Raw genomic sequence first — 21,049 nt, forward strand, 5'->3', positions numbered from 1 at the left:
CACCAGCCTCCCATGGGCCCCAGTCCCCATCTCAGTGGCAGGTCCCAGGTAAATAGATTTTTGTACATTCAGGTGGCTTCTAGGTAGCTGCAGAGGACGTGAGGCCTCTCTACTCATTCACCAAACACCCAGTGGGGGCTTACTCTGTGCTAGGCCCAGGCCAGGCCCAGAGTTCATGGTGAGAAGCGGATGTCCTTCTGCCTCACAGCAGCCCTCACCCAGTGGCAGAGCCAGGTTCAGGTGCAAACACCTCAGAGGCAAGGCAACTTGAGAGGGGGTACCGAGAGGCCAACCAAAAGGCAAGGCCACTCTCTGCTGGGGAACTGCAGAAGCATCCTGCAGGCGGTGGCATTTGGGCTGGGTCTTGATTGGTGAAGACGAGGCATCAGGGGGACCACATTCCCAGGAGAGGGACCTAAGGGGTCTGGTGATGTGAGGCTGAGGTGTCCTCTGCACGCAGCTGTCCCTTACCCACATCTCACCATGGCTGCCATGTGAAGCCAGACTCCCAGGGCTTTGGGCTCAGTGCCTATGAGAGTTCCCGGGCGTGGCTGGTGCCCGGGCCACAGGCTGACAGCTGAGTGGGCTGTGAGACCCCAGACTCCCACTCCGACACTGTCTCGCTCCAGGAAGGACCCCTCTCCGCCCTGTCACCTCCACTGCGGGTGAGGGTGGAGGTGGAAAGACTACCGTGAGGGCCAGAAAGGGGGCAACATGTGAGGCAGAGAGCAAGAAGTTCGCTGGAGACTTGGCAGAGGGTGTGCCAAGACCTGGCAGCGTGTGCCCCACCCCTGGGGTGCCCCCCCACAGAGCCACACCCAAACCTTGCCCCACAATCTGTGCCCAGCTGCTCACTCAGGTTTGCTGCCCACACCAGCACAGGGGCACTGCTGAATGGTCAGTGGGGTTCCCCCGGCCCTCCTCGGGGTCACAGAGCTGGGCCCAGGGTGGCAGGCAGGAAAGATGTGGCAGACTTCACTGCCATCTCTAGGCTGCCCTGGCAGGCTGCCCACCTCTCAGACACTTGTGTTTTTAGGAAAGCAGCCCCCATGCCAGGGAAAGGGTCTCTGCATTCTTGGCCCATAGCTCCATCAGCCTGCCCAGGTCAGAGAAGGTCCGAAGCTGTCACAAGGTGGCCCCTGGGGCTGAAAAGGCAAATCTGCTTCCCCAGGGCTCAGACCAGCAACCGATTCCTACGATGGGCCCAGCTAACTCGGGTGTCCCATCAGCTCAGTTTCCAGAACACAGATGGGAAATGCTGGGGAGTGCTGGGAAGGGCCTGCCACGGAGGGGCCCAGCCCTCATCCTGATGCTGGGAAGGAGGCCAGTCCCTTCCTGGTCCAGTGTCCCTGCTCTGCAGGGGCCTGGGGAGATGGCTCCACCAGTCCCATGCACCTCCCTGCCTACAAAGCCCCCCATTCCTGGCCTGGCCATGAGGTGCACAGCCCCTAGGCCCTGTGGAGACACCAGCTTCATCTGTCTGATCCTTGTTTCCTTTTGTTCTATTTTCACAGACCAGAAAACCCAGCCCTGCCCTCCTGCAAGGTGGAGAAGCATGGGGGGCTGGACGCCGGGCTCCGGCTGCACACCCCACCCTGCCACCTCATGCTCAGAAGAGCTGCTGCAGAATAGGGCTCTGTCAGCTCCTACCTGAGCCCTGAGGGGCCAGCTGGCTCACCCACCATAGGCTAAATGAGGAAACACGTGAAAATCCCATTTCAAACCATCCCCCCAAAGACTCAGGCAGTAATTAAGAAATATGCAAAGCTATTAATTGGACACTTTAATTAAGTGTGTTAATTCCCTCTGCCAGAGGATGCTCAGTCACCTGGGCCTCACCGGGGAACCCAGGGAAGACAGAACAGAGGAGGGAGGAGGGGGGAAGAGCGGAAGGAGGGGTCGCAGGACAGTGGTCGGGGCTGGTCCGGCCCAGGCCCTTCCTCCTGCTCCAGCTGGGAGCCTGGTCCATCCCCGACGCTCTCGCCTCCCCTGTCCGCCTCCAACTGTCCGCATCTGCTCTGAGCCCAGTGATGCCAGGAAAGCTGGCCCTGGGTCAGTGGCTGTGGGGTGTCATCCACTCCCTCCCCCCACCAACATATATCTCACCTCTGCCACTCACTGAGCTAAGAGGTCATTATTCCAATGAGGTCAGGCTAGATGGTCTTTAAGGGCTGCTTCCAGTTTGAGGTGAGTGACAATGCTTACCAAGCCTGAAATGCAGCTGGATAAAAGGACCAAGGGAGGGGCTCATTTCCAGCTGTGGGTGGAGTCCCTCTGACCCTTGGGTCCCGCTAACCTTCAAACATTTCATCCCATTCCCACTCCCACCCCCACCAGCCTGGAGCCCTGAGAGCCCAAGAAGGGTCTGTGCTCCGCTGTCTGCTCTGGTGGGAGGGCGGAGGGGCACAGAGGCCAGGGAGGGTGCACCAGTCTGGGCGCTGGCATGACTGCTGTGCACAGGAGTGCTTGCACTCATCTGACAGCCTGGGTTAACCCTCTCCTTTTTTCCCCCACAAAAGGATCACTGGTGACTGTATTATTTAAAATAATATCAGGATACAGTAGCTACCAATCAATAACAATAGTGGATAGCTGCCCAATTCGTCTGAATGCCCCTACTGTGTTGGGGAGGTCTAAAGCCACCCTCCCCAATGCAAGAGCCTCCCTTGCAGCTCTGTTGTAGGCATCCTACATAGACTTCTCCCATCAGATGCTCACGTGAGACTCACCAGAAATGACTGACATGAATCTAGTGAGGTGTGGGATGTCCCTGGATTCTGATGTGGGTTTCAACATCAGCCTTTGACAGTACCCAGCAGAGGGACTGTGTCTCCCCCTGGACCAGTCCTGGTGTGACTCAGGCTGCTGCTCCAAGCCTGGTTCTCTGACTCTGACCCTCCCAGAGACTCTGTGCTCCCCAGTCATTGCTCTGATACACTGTCTGCTTGAATCAGCTGGAGAGTGAGAGTAGACTTCTCTTATTTGCAACTAAGAATTTTGAGAGGGATATAAGGGAAAGGATAAATAAGCTAAAAAGAGAAGGCTGGAGAAAAAGTTTGTTCACAGACATACATCTTAAAATACATTATCCGATCATTAAAGTCAGACTAAGAAACTGCCTGAGCTCTCTGGAGGTCAGAGCAAAAAAAAAAAAAGCTAACGTGATCAACTGTACAATTCTCAGTATTCATAAGACAAGACCAAACTAGTTGTTAATGATGAGCTTGTAATAAGAGCTGGACAGCAGAAAGTTCTTGCAAAGAGTCCAGAGTGCAGAAATCATGCAGCAAATTTACGTTTATATAATTAATTGTATGAACATCACAGATGAAAATCAAGAATACTAACTAGGGCTTCCCTGGTGGCACAGTGGTTGAGAGTCCGCCTGCCGATGCAGGGGACACGGGTTGGTGCCCCAGTCCAGGAAGATCCCCCATGCCGCGGAGCAGCTGGGTCTGTGAGCCATGGCCGCTGAGCCTGCACATCCGGAGCCTGTGCTCCGCAACGGGAGAGGCCACAACAGTGAGAGGCCCGCATACCACAAAAAAAAAAAAAAAAAAAAAAAAAAAAGAATACTAACTAGACCAGACAGCACTCCTGTCCAAGCCAATGTTCTCACTCATGGGCCCAGACCAGTGTCCCCTATAAATAAATGATTAAATGAAAAAACAAAGACCCAAGATGTTAGCGTCCGGTCATCAGATTTATCTTCTCACTGGAAACAATCAAAAGACAGACAAAATATATGAAACGATGATTTTCAAGACAGTACATAAAGGCAGTAAAGGACAGCAAACCCTGAGAGACATGAAGCAAATCAAGTGAGCCCCCCAACTGCCCCCAAATTGTTGCCTTGAGAAAACTTCAGGACATGGCACAGGGAATGGGGAGATAGAGCTGAGAGTCTGGAGAAAACAAGGCAGCTGAAGTTCACAAGAGAGGAAAGAGGTTCACAAGAGAGGAAAGAGGTGCACAGAGAGAGAGAGAACACCAGAGGTCTGCGAAGTGGCTCCCTTAAGTCTTCAGCTGAGGACTGATCAGCAAAGGTGTGTAAAGAAACTGCTCAAGACTTGGGAAAGAACCACCCAAATGGATTAAAAAGGAAACGGCACCTGGCATCTACATAGGCCTGGGATAGTGCCTGTTCCTACCAGCCAGAGTGAAAAGCGTCCTCATTCATGGGACACTGGGGAGAGAACTCTGAAGGGCTGTGCCTCAAGAGTGGGAAATAATTAGCCCCAGACTGAGCACCACTCCAGTCCCAGCTAACAAATCCTAAGAATTTATAGGAATACAAAAACCATCCAATACACAACGTGACAAAATTCACAATGTCTAGCATCTAATAAAAGATTACCAGGCACGAAAAGAAGCAATAAAATAAATACTTAATAAGGAGAAAAAAATCAGTCAAAACTGACACAAATGTTAGAATTAGCAAACAAAAATATTAAAAAAACAATTATTATGACTGCATTTCATATGTTCAAAAAGTTAAACAGAGATGTGGAAGATATTTAAAAAGACACAAATCATCCTTCTAGAAGTAAAAACTACAATGTGGGAAACGAAAAATACACTAGATGGGTTAAAAACAGATTAATCCCAGATTAAATGCAGAAGAAAAGATCAATGAACTTGAAGACAGAGTAATATCTAAAATAAAACACAGAGTAAAAAGAATAGAAATAAATTACTGGAACACTAGTGAGCCGCAGGATGACATCAAGTAGACTAACATACATGTATTTGGAGTCCTCGAAGGATTTGAAGAAAGTTTTGCTGAAAATATTACAAATTTGAGAGAAAATGTAAACCACAGATCCAAAAAGTTCAACAAACCCCAAGCAAAGGAAACATAAAAGACACCACACAGAGGCACATCATAATCAAATTGCACCAAATCAGTGATAAAGAGAAAATCATAAAAGTAGCCAGGGAAAAATGACACTATATACAGGGAAACAAAGATAAAGACAGCAACTTCTCCTCAGAAACAATGCAAGCAAGAAGACAATGGAGCAATATCTGTAAGGTCCTGAAAGAAAAACTTATCAACTTAGAATTCTGTAACTTTCAGATATATACTATATAACATCTTTCAAAAATAAGGATGAAATAAAAACTTTTTCAAATATTCAAAAGCTGACAGAATTCATCAGCAGCAGATCTGTACAGGTAGTACTCCAGGAAAAAGTGAAATGACACCAGATGGAAATGTGGGTCCACCTAAAGCAATAGTGAACACAGGGAATGGTCACTACATGGTAAAATGTGTAAGATTTCTTTTGTATCACTGAAATCTCTTTAAAAGATAACTGACTGTTTAAACAGAAATAACAAGAATATATTGGATCACAGGCCTAAGAAAACATAGAATAAAAATCTTTGTTACCTTGTCAGAAACCATGTAAACCAGAAGAAAATGAAGTGACATCTCTGAAATACTGAAAGAAAAATATTGTCAACATAGAATTTTATACCCAGCAAAAATACTTCAAAAATGGAGTTGATATAAAGAAGTCAGATGCCAAGACAATTTCTTGCTAGCAGATCTAGAACACAAGAAAGGAAGTTCTTTGGGCAGAAGGAGCAAGACACCTACACACTCACGCTTACATCACACATGGTCAGCACACACAACTGACAGGCCTGGATTTTAATCTTGGTTCTGCCACTTATTTGCTGTGTGATCTTGCGTTAGTTACTATACTCTCTGAGGCTCAGCATCCTCATTTGTACAATGGAGGCAGAAGTGCCCACCTCACAGAAGTGCTATGAATCCCACAAGAGCAGTAAAATGTTAACATTCTGGGTGGAAGGCATGTGAGAAGTCTTCATACTAGTCTTACAACTTTCTATAAGCCTAAACTTATGTCAAAATAAAAAGTTAAAGGAGAAAACGAAATATGATGATTTTTAAAATTATGCACACACATACATATGTGCATTATATCTCTGTCTCAGATTCTGCACACATTCAGGAAATGGCTTGTTCTGATTAAACACTGTGGTCAATGTGAAATTTTCCTAAGGAAATAGAATATAACTGTACTTGGCATCAACAGTCTTCACCAAGAACAGGGACCTAGCTGGGCACTGGGGAACTGCTGTGAGCCCTTCTAACCACAGGCCAGGAGATGGAGTAAGCCTGGACAGGACAGCTCGGTGGGCAGAACCCTGGCATAACCACCATGTGCTCATGCTCACTTAGATGCATGCAAACACACACACACACACACACACTCTCTCTCTCTCTCTCTCTCTCTCTCTCTCTCAACCCAGCAGGCACCAGAAGCCCTGGTGTGTGGGGAAACTCTCTAGTACCCCTGGTGTCTTAGCTACGAAACTGAGAACCTCATCAAGGATGACGTCTTCAGGATTTCTTGAAAACCACCAGAGCCTGAGCACACAGCTCATGTGGGCTGCAGAGTTCCTCCCCACCATGGCCAGCTCACCCACTGTCTGGACCCTCTCTACATCACTGAGTCATCCTGAACACTCTTCTCAGCTTCAAAGAGGTGCTGGGTCTCCCCTCCAGGTCCCAACAGCAGTAGCAGCACCTGCTAGCTTTGAGTGCTAGCCACTCTCCACCCCCAGCTAGAACAGGAGACCCGCCTGCAGTGCACACACTCTGGCTTGGCTTCCCTGGACAACCAGACCTGGATGGGCAGGATGCACTCCATTCCAATTGGCTTGAGGCTCAGCCCAACTCTAGTCCGACCCTACGCTGGCCAATCATGTCACATGTCTGAGTAGCTGCATGGGTGCTGTGAAGAATTCATCCATAGTGAAGATATGTATGTTTGAGAGAAGGAAGAAACACATGCTGAATTCCCACCACCAGCTGATCTTTTGACAAGGCTGGTGTTAATGCAATTTTGTAGTTTATTAAACTGAGAGGAACTCTTGATTCATCCACAGCATGGAGGTTGGCAAATTAATATACGTACATGCTCACATTTATACTTCTCTTCCTAAGGCAAATTGCTGGTGGCATTGCTATTAAAAGCCTCATTCACTGGGAGAGGACAGTGGGGCAGTGACAATGCGTAGACAGAGCGCTGAGAGCCATGGCTTGTGTTTTCCAGATTATCAGCTGAGGGCCAGTCAGAGGGGCCTTGTGACAGTGGACCCACAGCCCCCATCCAAGGGGGCCCAGCTGTTGCCTGGCCATGAGATCAACCTCGCCCGGTCAGGTGGAAGGTGGCCTCAAGGTCACAGGCTGCTGGACGCATGGCATCCTTCAGAGGAACCCTGGGCTGGCGCTGACCAAGGGTGCTGACTCCAAGGCCTCCCCGAGCACAGGGAGCTGCTCCCGGCACTTGTAGGGGCCCAGCGCCCCCTCCTGTCCCTGCATACCCTCACACAGCCTGCTCACTCTGTGCACCTTGCTGCTTTGCCAAAGAGGAAATGGGCACAATCCCAGCCCCTGCACGTCCAGAGCCAGCTGGTGAGGGAAGAGTGGATGTGGAGACCTCCCCATTCAGTCAACAGAAAGAAGACCCCTACTGCCCTCAGGATGGGCTCAAGGGCACCGGCTCAAGATTCACCTGGGGAGTAGGGATGGCCTTCCAGGTGATGTTTAGAGACGAGGACCACTGTTTCGGGGGTGGAAGATGCACTCTAGATCTCCAGACCCCTGGGTCTGAGGGTGAGCACAGGACCACCCAGCAGGCAAGGAGGATTCTTTGCCTCCAGCCCTTGTGGACCAGAGATGACTGCTGGCCAGGCACTGGGGTGGCCGGAGGGCCAGGCTGGGGAACAAGGAACTGGGCGTATATCCAGGTCTGCCCCTGGACTTGGATGCCTGGGTATCAAGAAGATGTATCCAGGCTCACTTGTCCCATCCCACAAGCTCCGGGTCCTTAAGGAGCCCTTCTCCAAAGCAGCACCACAGAGGGTGTGAGCCATCGAGGACTCTGGAACTAATTTTGTCCAAGCCTCTCACTAAGCTAGGAGATGTGAGGTCAGAGAAGAGGGGTCGCTGGCCCAGGATCACATGGCCCCAGGGTCACGGCCAGATAGTAACTCCTGGTGCACAGCCAAGAGCTCCACTTCAGAGGTTTGCCTGAACCCATCAGGCTTACAGAAGTATGCCCAGGACAGGAAGATCATGCCTCCTGAAGCCACAGTGGAAACACACAACACGGGAGGAGCAGCAGAGATTAAAACTCACTAAGGCCCTGAGGCCTGGCTTCTAGAAGGATCACAGATCAGAGTGGCCTCAGAATACCAAGTTATGGCAAGAAGTCACCTAGAGATCATCAGATCCAGTCCTTCACGTAACAGAGGAAAAATTGGAGGCCCAGGAAGCAGGAGGGTTTGCTCAAAGCTGCACGAAGGGAGAGCAGAAGCAGGGCAGGAACCAGGACCCGACTCCCGGGGCCTCCCCAGAGCAGGACCTCCCTCCTCCCATGGCCCCAGCCAGCTGCTAAACCAGGAGCAGGTCATAGTCTCTCATGGAAGCTCCAACTCCTTGTCTGCAAAAGTAGGACATCTCTAAGGTGTGTCTTCCCTGGAAAAATCTTCACCCCATCTGTACTGGTTATTTGTTGCTGTGTAACAAATACCACAAAGTTAGTGGATCAAAACAACATACATTTATTATATCACATTCCCCTGGGGCAGGAGTCTGGGCACGGTTTTCCTGGGACCTCTGTTCACAGTCTCACAAGGTTACAATCATGGCATTGGCTGGGCTACATTTCTTTCTGGAGCTCGGGGTCCTTTTTCAAGCTCCTGTCTGTGGTGGCTGACCATATTCAGTCCCTCGTGGCTGGAGGACTGAGTCTCCATCTTCTTGGGGGCTACCGGCCAGGGGCTGCTTTTCCCCTAGAGGCCACCCACAGTCCCTCACCACATGACCCCTCACTGCCCTCTCACCACATGGCAGCTCACGCCTTCAAGGCCAGCAGAGGAGTCTTTTAGAGAAACAATCATGGGAGTGACAGCCCATCATCTTGGCCATACCATATTGGCTAGAAGCAAGTGTCGGGTCCCGTCTGCATTCAAGGGGACGGGACTAGGCAAGGAGGTGACTCATTCAGGGTCACCTTCGGTCGTATCTGCTAAACCACCTCACGTTCCTAACAGGTGCCCCCTCCACTCTTCCCGCAGCCCCCGCCTCCTCTCCTGCGGCGGTGCTAGTGGCTGGTCACCTGCAGCAGAACCTCGCAGGTCTCTCTGTTTAGGACTGAAGCCCCCAGTTGCCCTGCACAGAGGCTGTGGTGGGCAGGGGCTGTGACTACCTCACCATACATTTCCCACAGCACTTCCAGCCCCCCGAGGTGAGGTGGACAGATGAGTGGACATTGCTGTCCAGACCAGAACTCTGGCTTAGATGACCCCTTGGCTGCATGATGGAGAAAGGGGAGGAGCTGGCTCTTCTGGCCCAACACCTGGGGTTCTGCCCTCTTCTGATGCAGGTGGGAGAGAACCAGGGTGGGTGGGCTGGCAAGACGCCTTTCCAGGCCTGCATTTCACATTCTGACGTGGGCAGCAGCCGGCAGTGCTTTGGCTGGATGTGGGGGAGTGATGGATGAGAATCAGGGGAGAATTTCCGGATCCTGGTGCTACAGTAGGATCTGCTAATATCCCTAAAATAAGTGGCTAATCTGAGAGTGGCTTTTTTTTCCCTAAAAATAAACCCTTCTCAGCGGTGCTCTCTACACAGAGAAGAGCAGAACCAAATAACCTCCTGGCCCCGAGGCTTGACCCTACTTGCAGCAGCCCAGTCTGGGAACGGCAGGGTCCCAGTGGGGCAGCGCCAGCTGGCCTTGGGGAGGGAGAGACGAGGCTCAGTCTGCTCACGGGAGCCCGGCGTCGCAGCACTGGGGCCGTGGAGCTGAAGAGCGCCCTCCCTAACCCCCCGGGCCCGAGGCGAGAGCCCTTCTCACCACTCCTGCTCTGCCTGGCCGAGGGTCGTCGGCCTCCTCACAGCAGCAGCCCCCACCCCTCAGCTCATCCTCCACATGCAAACAGAATTAGTCCCGTCACTCCTGTGCCCCAACAGGAATCAATGCCTCTACAGGACCCTTTCATTCTATTCGGTCGGGGCCCCGGGACGGACAGCCCCACTGCCTAGAGCCTCATGCCACCCGGGCTTTCCCAGGGCCGCAGCACGTGGCGGCCAGCAGGCCCGTGAAGGTGCGCTCCGGCACCTGTGTCTGGTGGGGGCCCTCCCCTCGGTGCCTCCGTGGCCCTCTCTTCCCTGCACTTCCCGACTCCCCCAGTCTCCTTCACCGGATGGGGAAATACACAAGACATGTGCGTGTGAATGCTTCCCTTTATCTTCTTCAGTCTGTGTGATGTCCATTCCCTGCTCGTCAACAGGGTCAGAACAGAACAGTTTCTCTACCTCTGTCGGCATCCGCACGCCGCCCCCAGAGGGACCTGACGCCCGTGTGGAAGTCACACCCGCAGCTCCGCAGTCCCGAACCAGGGACGTGTCTCCTGGTCCTGCTTCTGCCCCGGGATGGGGGCAACGGGGGTACCCAGCGGGGTTTCGAGCAGGTCAAAGCTGGGCCGAGCTGCTTGCGGCCAGCTTCCAGGCCGTTTCCTCTAGGCCAGCAACTCTGGGCAGGGGTGACACCTCTGCTGAGCACCAACCGAGGGCACAGGTCTCCTTACCCACTCTGACCTCACAGGCCATTAACGTGGCCCTGCCCACAGGGGCCACTGAACCGTGCTGTGACCACTGACGATGCATGATTAGGATATTCTCCCCCTACTAGCTACACCGGCAAAGGAATCCCCAGGTGGGGCTCAGTAACCTCCATGGGCGGAAGACATGAGGGGCAGGGAGCAGAGGTAACCAGGGCCTTGGAGGGTGGCGTTTCAGGCCTTGAGGACAGACCATCAGACTGTGAGCGGCCCCGCGGGTGGGGGCCGGGTTCAGGAAGGCAGCTCCCTGTCTCCATGCCAGCTCCCTGGCTCCCACCCTTTGCCTTTTGCACAGCCAGCTTAGGAGTAGGTTTCTGCCTCCAAGGCGGTGGCGGGGGGAGCTCTTCCCCACACAGTCCTCCCTCAAGTCCTCAGGGACGCCTGAGCTGGTTGGGAAGCTGGAAGCTGGCAGACAAGAGCAAGGGAATCTACGGAAGAAAGCAAAGGAAGGGAGTCAGGTGTCCGCTGGAAGAGAAGCCCGGCAAGACAGGCAGTGGCAGGAGGCTGCACAGAGGCAGGAGCTCGCACACCCAGCGGCCCGCTCCTCCCCAGGTGTTCACCTGCCCTGAGCAGCTGGCAGACGGGAAGAGTCTGGAAGGGCTGCCAGCAGTCCCGGAGCACCCAGGGCACTGTGGAGGCTGGAAGGGCAGAGGAGCTTAAGGCAGCCAGTTTGGGTACAGCTGGGGACAGTGTGGTCTTGCAGAGAAGGACAAAAGTCCCTCCTCTACAACCCTTCATTGTTCCTGAGTCCTCGGTCAACAGAGAAAGAATCAAGAAAATATACATCCCCAGCAGAGGTGGGCTGGAAGGGCTGGAAGGAAGCTCGAGCTGATACCTGTCACAAGGCCTCCTCTAAAATCCATCCTCTGAATGTTCATGTTCCCAGCCGGCCTGGTTCAGGCCACGTGGATCTCCTGCCTGCAAGTGGGCCATAGCCTTGTCTTCTAACCCATAAGCATGTCCCTCCTTGGTGGAAGCCCCCCACTGGGTCCCGGCTGCCTGCAGGGAAGACCCAGACTCCTGCGTGTGGCCTGACCCTGCTTCCCCAGGTGCAACTCCTCCCACCACGTTCCCCCAACCACGCCAGAGCCCAGCCACGTGAAGGATACCCAATTCCCTGGGAGGCCCATGCCCATCACAGCCCTCAGCCTTGGCACAGGTGGGCACTCTGCTCATGACGCCTCCCTCACCTGCCAGTGAATTCCTGCTCACTGTGCACCACCTCCTCTGGGAAGCCTCCCTTGATTCCCCAGCAGACCACACCCACAGCCTTGCTTGTGTAGTTAATACTCACATCAACACTGGCTGAGGCTTATGATCCACCTACCTCGGTCCAAGAACTGTCCCGCTCACAACACCGCAGACCCTCCAGCCTGCAGTCCCTGGGCCGTGTCCTCAGGGAGGGACAGTGGCAGTGAACTTGAGGCGCTCTGCTTCTGAGCAGCTGCGGGGCCACAGGGGGTCAGGGCGAGTCTGTCCCCCTCCCTGCCAGGCCAGGCAGCAGGGAAAACACCGGCCAGTGAGTCAGCGACCCGGGGGTCCTTCCCAGCTCAGCAGTAGCAGCTTCTGGGTCCTGCACCTGTGTAAACACCTTCGCCTCTCAGAGCCTCACTTCCCTCATCTACAAAATGGATAAGCAGCTCTACCTGTCAGATCGCAAGAACGCTGCCCTGCAGCTCACTACACAAAAGCGGTCCATCAGTGATTCTCCAAACCTTGCACCCCTACTTCTCTTCCCCTCATACATCTACGAGCGGGGGTGGGGGCCGTCACTATTTCACCAACAAAATTATCTTACTGGAGCATTTAGTATGTGCCCCATATTGATGTATTAGACACATCTTGAAAGTCCAACAAGGTCATAAAGACCCTACTGTCTTGGAGGGGAATGAGCACGGGGGGTCCTCATTTTTTAGGACACTCTCTGTCTGGGTGTTACATCCCAACACCCAGACAGAGAGGGCCAGGCTGGGCTGGAAGCCCAGGGCTCAAGAGGATGCCGTTGGTGGTGAAGCTGGAGTCGGAGCTGGGACTGGTCTACTGGGGACACCGCATATCCCTCTTGGCTCTGGCCCCTTCCCAGCCCTCCCCGCTTACCACCCACCCACCTGGCTACAGAAGGAAGTGTCCCGGAGTAGGAGTACCTGGGGGCTGTCACCCATCCTGCTGTCCTCTGTATGGGATAAAATGCCTGTCGTCAGGAAGGGCAATACAGCTCCATCCCTGTTGCCTGGCAACCTGAGCCAAACACAGCACCAGAAGGGATGAACCAGAGCACCCTGAGGGCACAGGAGGTAAGGCTGGGCCCAGGTAGGTGGGCCTAGAATGCTGGCCAAGAGAAGAGGTGGCAGACTGGAGAGGACCCTGCACTGGAGCCCAGGGCAGTTCCAGGGGAAACAGTTGGCAGAGGCCCTGATCCCACGCATTCATCCCTGCAGCCCCTCTGACCCGTGCCGTGCCCAGGCTGGGAGTGTTACTGGCTTGGCGTCATACTCTAAGCTGGTGCCGAATTACAGAACCACTTAGAGCTCCGCTGGCCCTAGTGATCACCAAGTCCACTAGCCTCCAGGGGCATATCGAGAACGTGAAAGATGGGCTGGGGCTAATCCAACCCCATGGCCAGCTGGTGGCAGACCCTAGACAGAATCAGGGTCTCCAGGGCCCTGCTATCCCCAGGCCTGGAGGGAGAATGATGCCAGAGGAAGGGCTACACCCCCAGAGCAGGCAGGAACCAGCTTCTCAGTGTGACCGGTTCCTCCCTTCTGAGTAATGAGCTCTCAGCTAGAACCTGGGGAGGGTCCTTCCTCCACGGCAGTGGGCTGCAGGCCGACTTAGAGGACTTCAGTGCCCCCATCCCTGTCAGCTCCCTTCAAACCATCCCAGATAAGCAGCTCACCCTGTATGAGAACGGAGTGTCTGCTATGCAACCCAGCTCCATCAGCCTCCCACGAGGAGACCCTGCTTCCTTCCGAGAGCCCACTGCCCTCCTCCCGGCTCAGGCACGCAGCGCCCCTCGCCAGCCTGGGGGAGTCAAAGGCCTCCTCCCGCCCACCCCCACGCTGTGCTGGCTGGCTCCTCCTCAGCAGAGAGCGTGGCTCGTAATTCCCTAGGAGGCATTTACGGGGGACCTCGTTTCCATACGGCCTCAGTGTTCCTGTCTCCGCCCCCACTCCTGGGCCTGGGCCTGCCTTTGAGGCACGAGGCCCAACAGTCCATGGTTTCTCATGGTGACCTGCGTTCGGATTCCAATCCTGCCACGTGAGCAGAGAGCCCTTGGACGTGACCAGCTCTCTCTGAGCCTCCGCCTCCCGGCCTGCAAAACAGGGTGAACCCCAGGTCTATCACAGGGTGCTAGGAAGATCGCAACGCCTGTGTGGCGCCTCGGGCACGGCGGGTTTTCCCAAACGCCCACTGGGTTAACTGGGGGAGGATACAGGAACCCAGGAAGGTCAGCTCCATTTTGTCAGGAAGGACGACTGGCTGGGTGTGGACCCCTCCCCATCCACCCTCCTCTCTAAGCCCCTAGAATGACAGATCCTTCCCCAGCGGCCATGTGACCAGGCCACTCCCCAGCTGAGGATCCTCCACCAGTTCTCCACTGCCCTCGGGATAAAGTCCCAGCTCCTGGCTGAGCCAGCCTCTGTGACCTGCCCTCACCTCATCTCCAGCCACAGGGGGAAATGGGTGAGCCAGTCACCCCAATACTGGAAACCCCTTTCTCGAGGGAAACCCCACTAAAGCAACAAGCCCGTCCCCTGACTGCCCAGGCCCTGGAAGAAAGCTGTGGTCTCCAGCACAGAGCGCACCCAAATGAAGTCTTCCTCCCTCGCGGGTGCTGCTGGGGCTCCAGGCTGCCACTCTTTTAATGCATTTTATAGAGGTAACCTTTACTGTAAAGGCTCCCTTCTGCCCTCAGGGGTGAGGTATCATCTGCTTTCTCCTGAACCCTGGTCTGTCCATTGGGTATGTCACCCCCCGGGGAACAGGTGGCACCTGGCCAAGTCACTCAGGCTCCCACCAGCCTTGTTACCAAGAGACCAGGATAGATATGCTTTTCTACTAAAAATAAATCATTTTACTAAAATGATAACATATTCACGGTAGTGACAATTTACTTTTTAAAAAAGATCCCACTTAGTTCAGGGCCAAAGTTACCGAAATAAAAAAGGGAATTGGAAATTTCAAGTTGAGTAAAGAAGCTCTCTTAGGAGTCCTCAGGCGTTAGGAATCTGCATCCTTTCCTGCCCTGTTCCAGGAAGCAGAGACTGGCTTCCTCATCATCGCGGTCCCCTCAGGGCTTAAGTGCCCAGCCCTGCCTGCAGCCCCATTTCCCGGCAGCCTGTCTTTTGGGCTCTCACAAAAGCTGCCCATCTCAGGGTGCGTCAGGTACTTCTCCCTGGCAACCTCCCCCATCTTCTCTGTGGTGAGAAATGGAAAAGGATGACAGACAGATACACAGACAGACAGTGGAGGAAATGCCCAGTACAGCAGTCCACCCCCGATGATTATGAATTTTGCTGTTCCACCTAACCTTTCCTCACCCTCCCCAACGGGTCTGTCCATCAGTTTCTCTAAATGATTTACACGGAGACCAGAAAGCCCCGCACATTCAAAGGCTCATTCATTCCGCAACAGTGGAAGAACGGTTGGGGAGGACAGGGACACTTTGCAGCCTGGATGGGACACAGATGGTACCACCCTCAGGCCTGCCCTGGGCGAGCTTGCAATGTCAAGGCAACACCTATAAGGATAAATATTCATGGGCTGATTTTAGGGATGTAATAAGTAACAAAAGGACAATGAGGTTATATCGTTACATTTTAATGGTATTCATTATAATTTGGAGGCTGCAAATAATAATGATAATCAGACCATGCAAACGATGGTAACTGCTGTTACACCTGCACCACCGGAACGTGTTCTCACAGTTTCTCTTTTGTCTTCTGGCTAGTTCTCGAGCATCTATCATCAGCACTGAGGGTGCCACTTTTCTCTTATACCAAGTACAGGTTAATTCTCATCTTGGTGTCTGTCTGTCTGACCTTCACACCCAGTTCTTTAAACAAATAAAGCAAAGGTTCTGGGCCTGCACCTGACATCCAAGGTTCCCTCTCTCATTCCAGCCACGGAGGCAGGGAGAAGAATTGGGAAGAGAGAAAGCAGGACCAAGACGCTGAGGCACAGAGCCACTGCGTGCTTCACTTCAGACCTCGAAGTGAGCTCTGCCGGGTCTGGACGTGTCCCTCCCGCCCCACCTCTGGTGGCCCTGCTGCTTCTCAAAGTTCTGCAGAGATGGTGGGGATGGGGGTGCCCTGAGAAATTCAGCTTCCATGAGATGAACGGTGAGGTGGGCATGACCAAGGCTAAACGAGCCAATCCTCTATGAAAGACCCTGTAAGTGCTGCAGATAAAAATCCTCTGGCTTGAGAAAGCGGCAGGTGTCAGGATAAAGAATCCTATTCCAAAGCGGCCTTGACTCCTGTCGCTTTCAATCTACTGATGGGCCATCAGCAAATCCCACACAGCAAAGATCTCTCATCATTTTCAAATGAGATATTTAATGAGCACAAACCTCCTGCAGGCAGAGAGGGGGCAAGGATGACTAAGATGACTCGTCACCTTAAGGTGCTGAAAGTTGCCCTTCAGCGGCTTAAAATTCAGTTAGGGTTTTTGTACCTAAAAGAAGTTAATAAGCATTTTAAAATCCTGAGGAAACAAGACAACAGAGGTCTTGGGGCAGCATGGGATTGTTTCTAAAAATGTTCAGAAAAAAACAAAGCTCCACCATGGTGAGTGCCCAGCTAGGCTGGGCACAGCAGGGCCAGCAGGTCTGGGAGGAGTCAGCTTCTGGGATGGGCTTCAGGCACAACCACCAGGCCAGCGGTGGGCTCCCTGTGGGGCTGCAGCCGTGTGGGTGGGGGGACGGCAGGGGTCAGGCGGGGCCCTCCGGGCAGTGAGGATGGGGATGAAGGTGGAGGGGCAGCCCCTTCCCTCTCAGCAGTGGCAGCCAGACGCCTGCGGGTCACCCGTGTCCTGCTGCTCCCCACCCCACGCACTTCCTCGATGCAGGAGCGAGAAGAGCAGGCAAAACTCCCTGGAGAGGGTGGGCCCCTTGCAAGACCCACTCCCTGCACTCGGCCCAAAGAAGGAGCACCAGCATGCTGCCTATAGAAGCGTCTCCCCCTCTGAAGCCTTTAGAAGGCGCCTCTGACACCGGCCCCCAAAGGTGGGTAGGACGCCCTGCTATGTGCTTCTACAGCAGCTGTTCCTCCCTCGTCACGGCCCTCGCAGACCTTTACTGTAATTATATCCGCAGATGTCTGTGCTCCCCAGTGGACTATAAGTTCCACGGGGCAGGGATACACTCAAAGATCTGACTGAATGAATAAATGGATGCTGGGAGGAGGAAGGGAGAGAGGCGGATGGGGGAGAGAGAGAGGGATGGTTGAACAAATGAGTAAACAGCCGAAGCTGCCTGCAGGGTCACTATGCTGCGTGAGTCCAGGGATGCCACTCACATCGTGCTCGGCACGGATGGCACCTCCAGCAACACAACTGCCAGGGGAGGACAGGAAGGTGGCTGGTCACAGGGAGAAGCTGGCCTACTGGCCTCAGCCTGGGGAAGGAGACCAAACTTGTGTCCATCAGTCTTCCTGCTCCGGCTGGAGGAGTCTCAGGGAAGGGAGGTGAGCAGAGGCCAGAGTGCAGCAGACACAGCCCACGCCCCCTCCCCGCCACACGCACTCGAGAAGCCCCGCGTGAAGCTGGAGCCCCACAGAGCGCCATCAGAACTCAGGAGGAGGGCTGTGTCCCCCAGGTCGAGCTCATGCCTGCCTTCTCTGGATGCCACCAAGTGCCCAGGTCGGGACTGGTGTGCATCACCTCCCTTTCCCCCTCCACTGCCATCAGCACAAGGGCACGGCCAGCAGGCCCAGAGAGCCATCTGAGCCCCAGCAGGATTGCACAGCCTCCCCACTGCAAGGAAACCCTTCATCCTGGGTCCATAGCAGTCTCTCCACAATCCCTCCCCCTGCCAGGCTGATACCGGCCAGCCTGTATTCCATGCTCCACAGTAAGGCAATCATTCTGCTGCTAGGAGGGGGTACTCTCTCATGGGCTAGAGGTGTTCTCTCCAGAGTGGCTCCTCAAGGCTTCCCACCCAAACCAGGTCCCTGGAATCTCTGAGGGCTCGATGCCCCTGGGATTATCCGGTCCTGGGCACCCTCCTCATCACTGGGCTCCAGGCCGGGCGCTCCTCTCTGGGATCCAGCTGTCCTTGCCCACTGGCCTAGAGAGATGCTACCAGTAAGCCAGGCACAGGAGACAGGAGAAGGCCAGCTCCTTCCCCTGGCCCCTTTCCAGGGGACTCAGCTCATATAGGCCAGCCCATGCTGTTCTAGATGTCCCTGTTGTGCTCAGCTGACCCAAGTCCCCTGAGTACAGAAGGGGAGGTACCTCCAAGGTCACACAGGGAGGGAGACCCAGGGTGGAGGTGATGGCAGAATTCAGTGGGAATTCAGAATTCCCTCCACCACACAGGCTGTAGAGGATGCGGGCACAAAGGACCAACACGTGTAAAAGTACATGCAGCCAAGATGGAAGCCATGGCTGCGGGGGCAATTCCTCTGTCCCACCGGGCTCAGAGATGCACATGTCTCCTGCCTAACTCAGGGACCCCAAAAGCTATGTAAAATTGAAGGTAAACAACCCACTAATGACACAACACAGTGGGAGGAGGCTTTTCAGGGTCCTAGGGCTCCCTGCCAGAAGGGACCAGTGTGGCTAATAGCCAATGGCACTGATGGCAGTGCCTTTTTCCCTAATGACCATGTTCAAAGGGCCCAGAAAGCATGCTCCTAACCAACTAGCCCGGTATCTCCACCAGGTCACCCAACCCAGCCACAAGCCTGGCCAGAGTATGGCAACCCTAACCCACTATCAGGAAAGCTCCCCAATTCTTGGCTTCCCCAATTCAAGGTCACCTTATTTCCCAACGGCATGTTAGTGACTGGGAACAGGAGATGTGGTTCCAGTCCCAGAAGGGTTAACAGCTCACAACAGGACTCTGGGTCGACACCCCACCCCCGGGGCTGGAACTCCCATATAAACATGCTGGAGAGGTGGGGGCTCACTCCCTGAGGTCTTCAGGTCTCATTTCTGTGATTTTCGGGGCAAAGGGGGTTTGCAGGGCTCAGTAGGGGCCTCAGCCCATCAGAGATTCCGTGGGAGTCCAGAGTTTTCCCTCAAACACACCAGACATTCTCCTCATCAAACCCCTGGTCCTTTGCGGAAGCACGTTCAGACTTGGAATAAACAAGTGTTTGTCGGGAACCTCCCATGGTCCAGGCCCTTTGAGAGCCACTGAGGAAACATGAAGGGGTAAGAGAACTGCCCTTAGGCAACCATCTTACAGAGACAGAAACTAGGCTCAGAGAGGCTTTGAAATCTGCTCAAGGGAATACAGCTAAGAATTCAACTCCCAGGGCTCTAGGCCCGCTAAGACTAGCACTGGGATGTGAAGACCACCCCCACCCCCAAATCCCTTTAGGCACAAGAAAAAGTTAGTTTTGTGAAACTGGAATCTACTGAGATCAGAAACTCGGAGTCCAGGACACAGGGCTGGCTGCCTGAGTTGATTTTGTTCTGAAACGCCCAGCCTGGCCCCAAAACCCATGTCAGAACTTGACCACCTTTTGCCACCCTTCTCTGAGCTGTAATGAGCAGCAGCAGGCCGGAGACTGCTGTGTGACCTCCACAACCCGCAGGTACACACATCACAGCAGCACTGCTCCCGGAGCCCACCAGGTCCTCCCAAGGCTGTGTGTGTCTTGGCCCCTTGTATAGACAGGCACCAAGCCGGGTGAACTGGACTGGTCTGTAGAGCTAGAGCTGCTGGTCCTGCTCCCAGAGACGGCCTTCTCCCACAGCAGAGCTGGTCAGGGCCCAGCTGGTCTCCCTGCAGCCCCAGGTGAGAGGCCTCTGGAGGGATGCTCTGAAAACCACTCCTTCCTACAAGTGTCAGAGGGTCCATGCTCCTCAACCTGGTTTTCCACCTCGGGACTAACCTAGATTTCAGAGATGCTTTCCCTGGGGAGGCTGCTGGGCAGTACGTAAGCCATTTGTCTCCCCGGCCCCTGGCCCGCTGCCACGGTGACCTCCCCTCCCCCAAGAAGGGCGGTGAGCTGGGGGGTGGGAAGAATCCGCCGCCAACGCTCTCGGGAGGGGTGCTGGGAAGCCAGGCAGGGCGTGTCGCCTGGTCCTTTCTCTGCCCAGCCCCGGGCTTCACGGCTCTTGGTGTGAGGCGCCCCGTACCATCCCCCAAATCTGCCTCGCACTGGGGAACCCTTGCTGTCATCGCCCAGATCCCTGAGCCCCACAGGGGCTAATGCACACTGGCGAAGGGCAGCGGGTCTAGAACCTTCTGCGCCCAGTCGGACGTAAGCCAGGGGAGGTAGGCGCCCTGTTCCCCCACGACCTGCACCCGCTCTTTTCAGAGGAGACATCTGTGGGTCTCCCCCCGCCCGCGGCCGTCTGCCCCGGGGTCTGGACGTGCCCGTAATTACGGTTCCGGGCAGGGGCCCCAGGGAACCCCTCCGGTGCCGCGGGGTGGGGAGCGGCCAGACGCCAGTCCCGTCTCTTTCTCCAAAGAGGGGCGCCGTCCTTCCCGCGACCCTCGCCGGCGCCCCGCCACCTGCGCGGTCGCCCGCAGCCGGTGCCGCAGTGCGAGCGAGCCAGCGAGCCCGGAGCCTTCACGCCTCGGCCGGCGCCGCTGAGCGAGCCGCCGCCCTCCGGCCTCCCCGCCGCGCCGCACCTGCACCCGCAGCCCGAGCCCCCACCCCAGATCCCACCCTCACCCCCGCCTCCGGCCCCAGCGTCTCCTCGGCCCTTACCCGTGGCCCCTCCCCTGCCCGGCCCCGCCCGAGCCGGCCCCGACCTCTCATCCCCAAACCTCCCCTCTACCCAGGCACCGAGGGGCCTTTTCGAGCCGGGGCCGGGGTCCCAGTCGGGTGGATGATTTGGCGGGGGTTCGACTCGACACCAAGCCAAGAGAATAAGCGGGGTACTTACCACTCTGCTCCCCCAAGAACACCAACTTGAATTTCCTCAGTGGGTTCCCAAAATCTCCCCCTGCGGACATGGTGCTGGCAGCCCGGGCTGGGAGAGGAGGAGGAGGAGGAGAAGCGAAGGAGCAGGGAGGGGAGAGGAGGAGGGCGAGGGGAGGCGGCCGGCGGTGCGGGAGCCGGAGGGGGAAGGGCTGGCTGCGCGCGTCCCTGACTCCCCAGCTGCGTCCCGGCCCCGGCCTGCGGCTGCGTGTCCGGCGGCGGAGGAGAAGGAGGAGGAGAAAGAAGAGGAGGAGGAGGAAGGCTGGGGCTGGGCTGCCGCG

The 21,049-nt window shown here is 55.1% G+C and overlaps 1 protein-coding gene across 2 annotated transcripts in view; it reads right to left on the reverse strand.

Moving 5' to 3' along the window:
• Positions 1-20,803, reverse strand: part of RAB6B (RAB6B, member RAS oncogene family) — a gene marked incomplete at both ends in the record, with an annotated part of 54,660 nt that extends 33,857 nt beyond the window's left edge. For both annotated transcript variants that reach the window (XM_079704494.1, XM_079704493.1), the window contains one exon: positions 20,734-20,803. In XM_079704494.1, coding sequence (XP_079560620.1) covers positions 20,734-20,803 — 70 coding nt within the window. The remainder of the gene's footprint in view (positions 1-20,733) is intronic.
• Between the last annotated feature and the right edge of the window lie 246 nt (positions 20,804-21,049).

Source organism: Hyperoodon ampullatus (assembly GCF_949752795.1).
Source record: "Hyperoodon ampullatus genome assembly, chromosome: 5".
NCBI classification, from domain to species: domain Eukaryota; kingdom Metazoa; phylum Chordata; class Mammalia; order Artiodactyla; family Ziphiidae; genus Hyperoodon; species Hyperoodon ampullatus.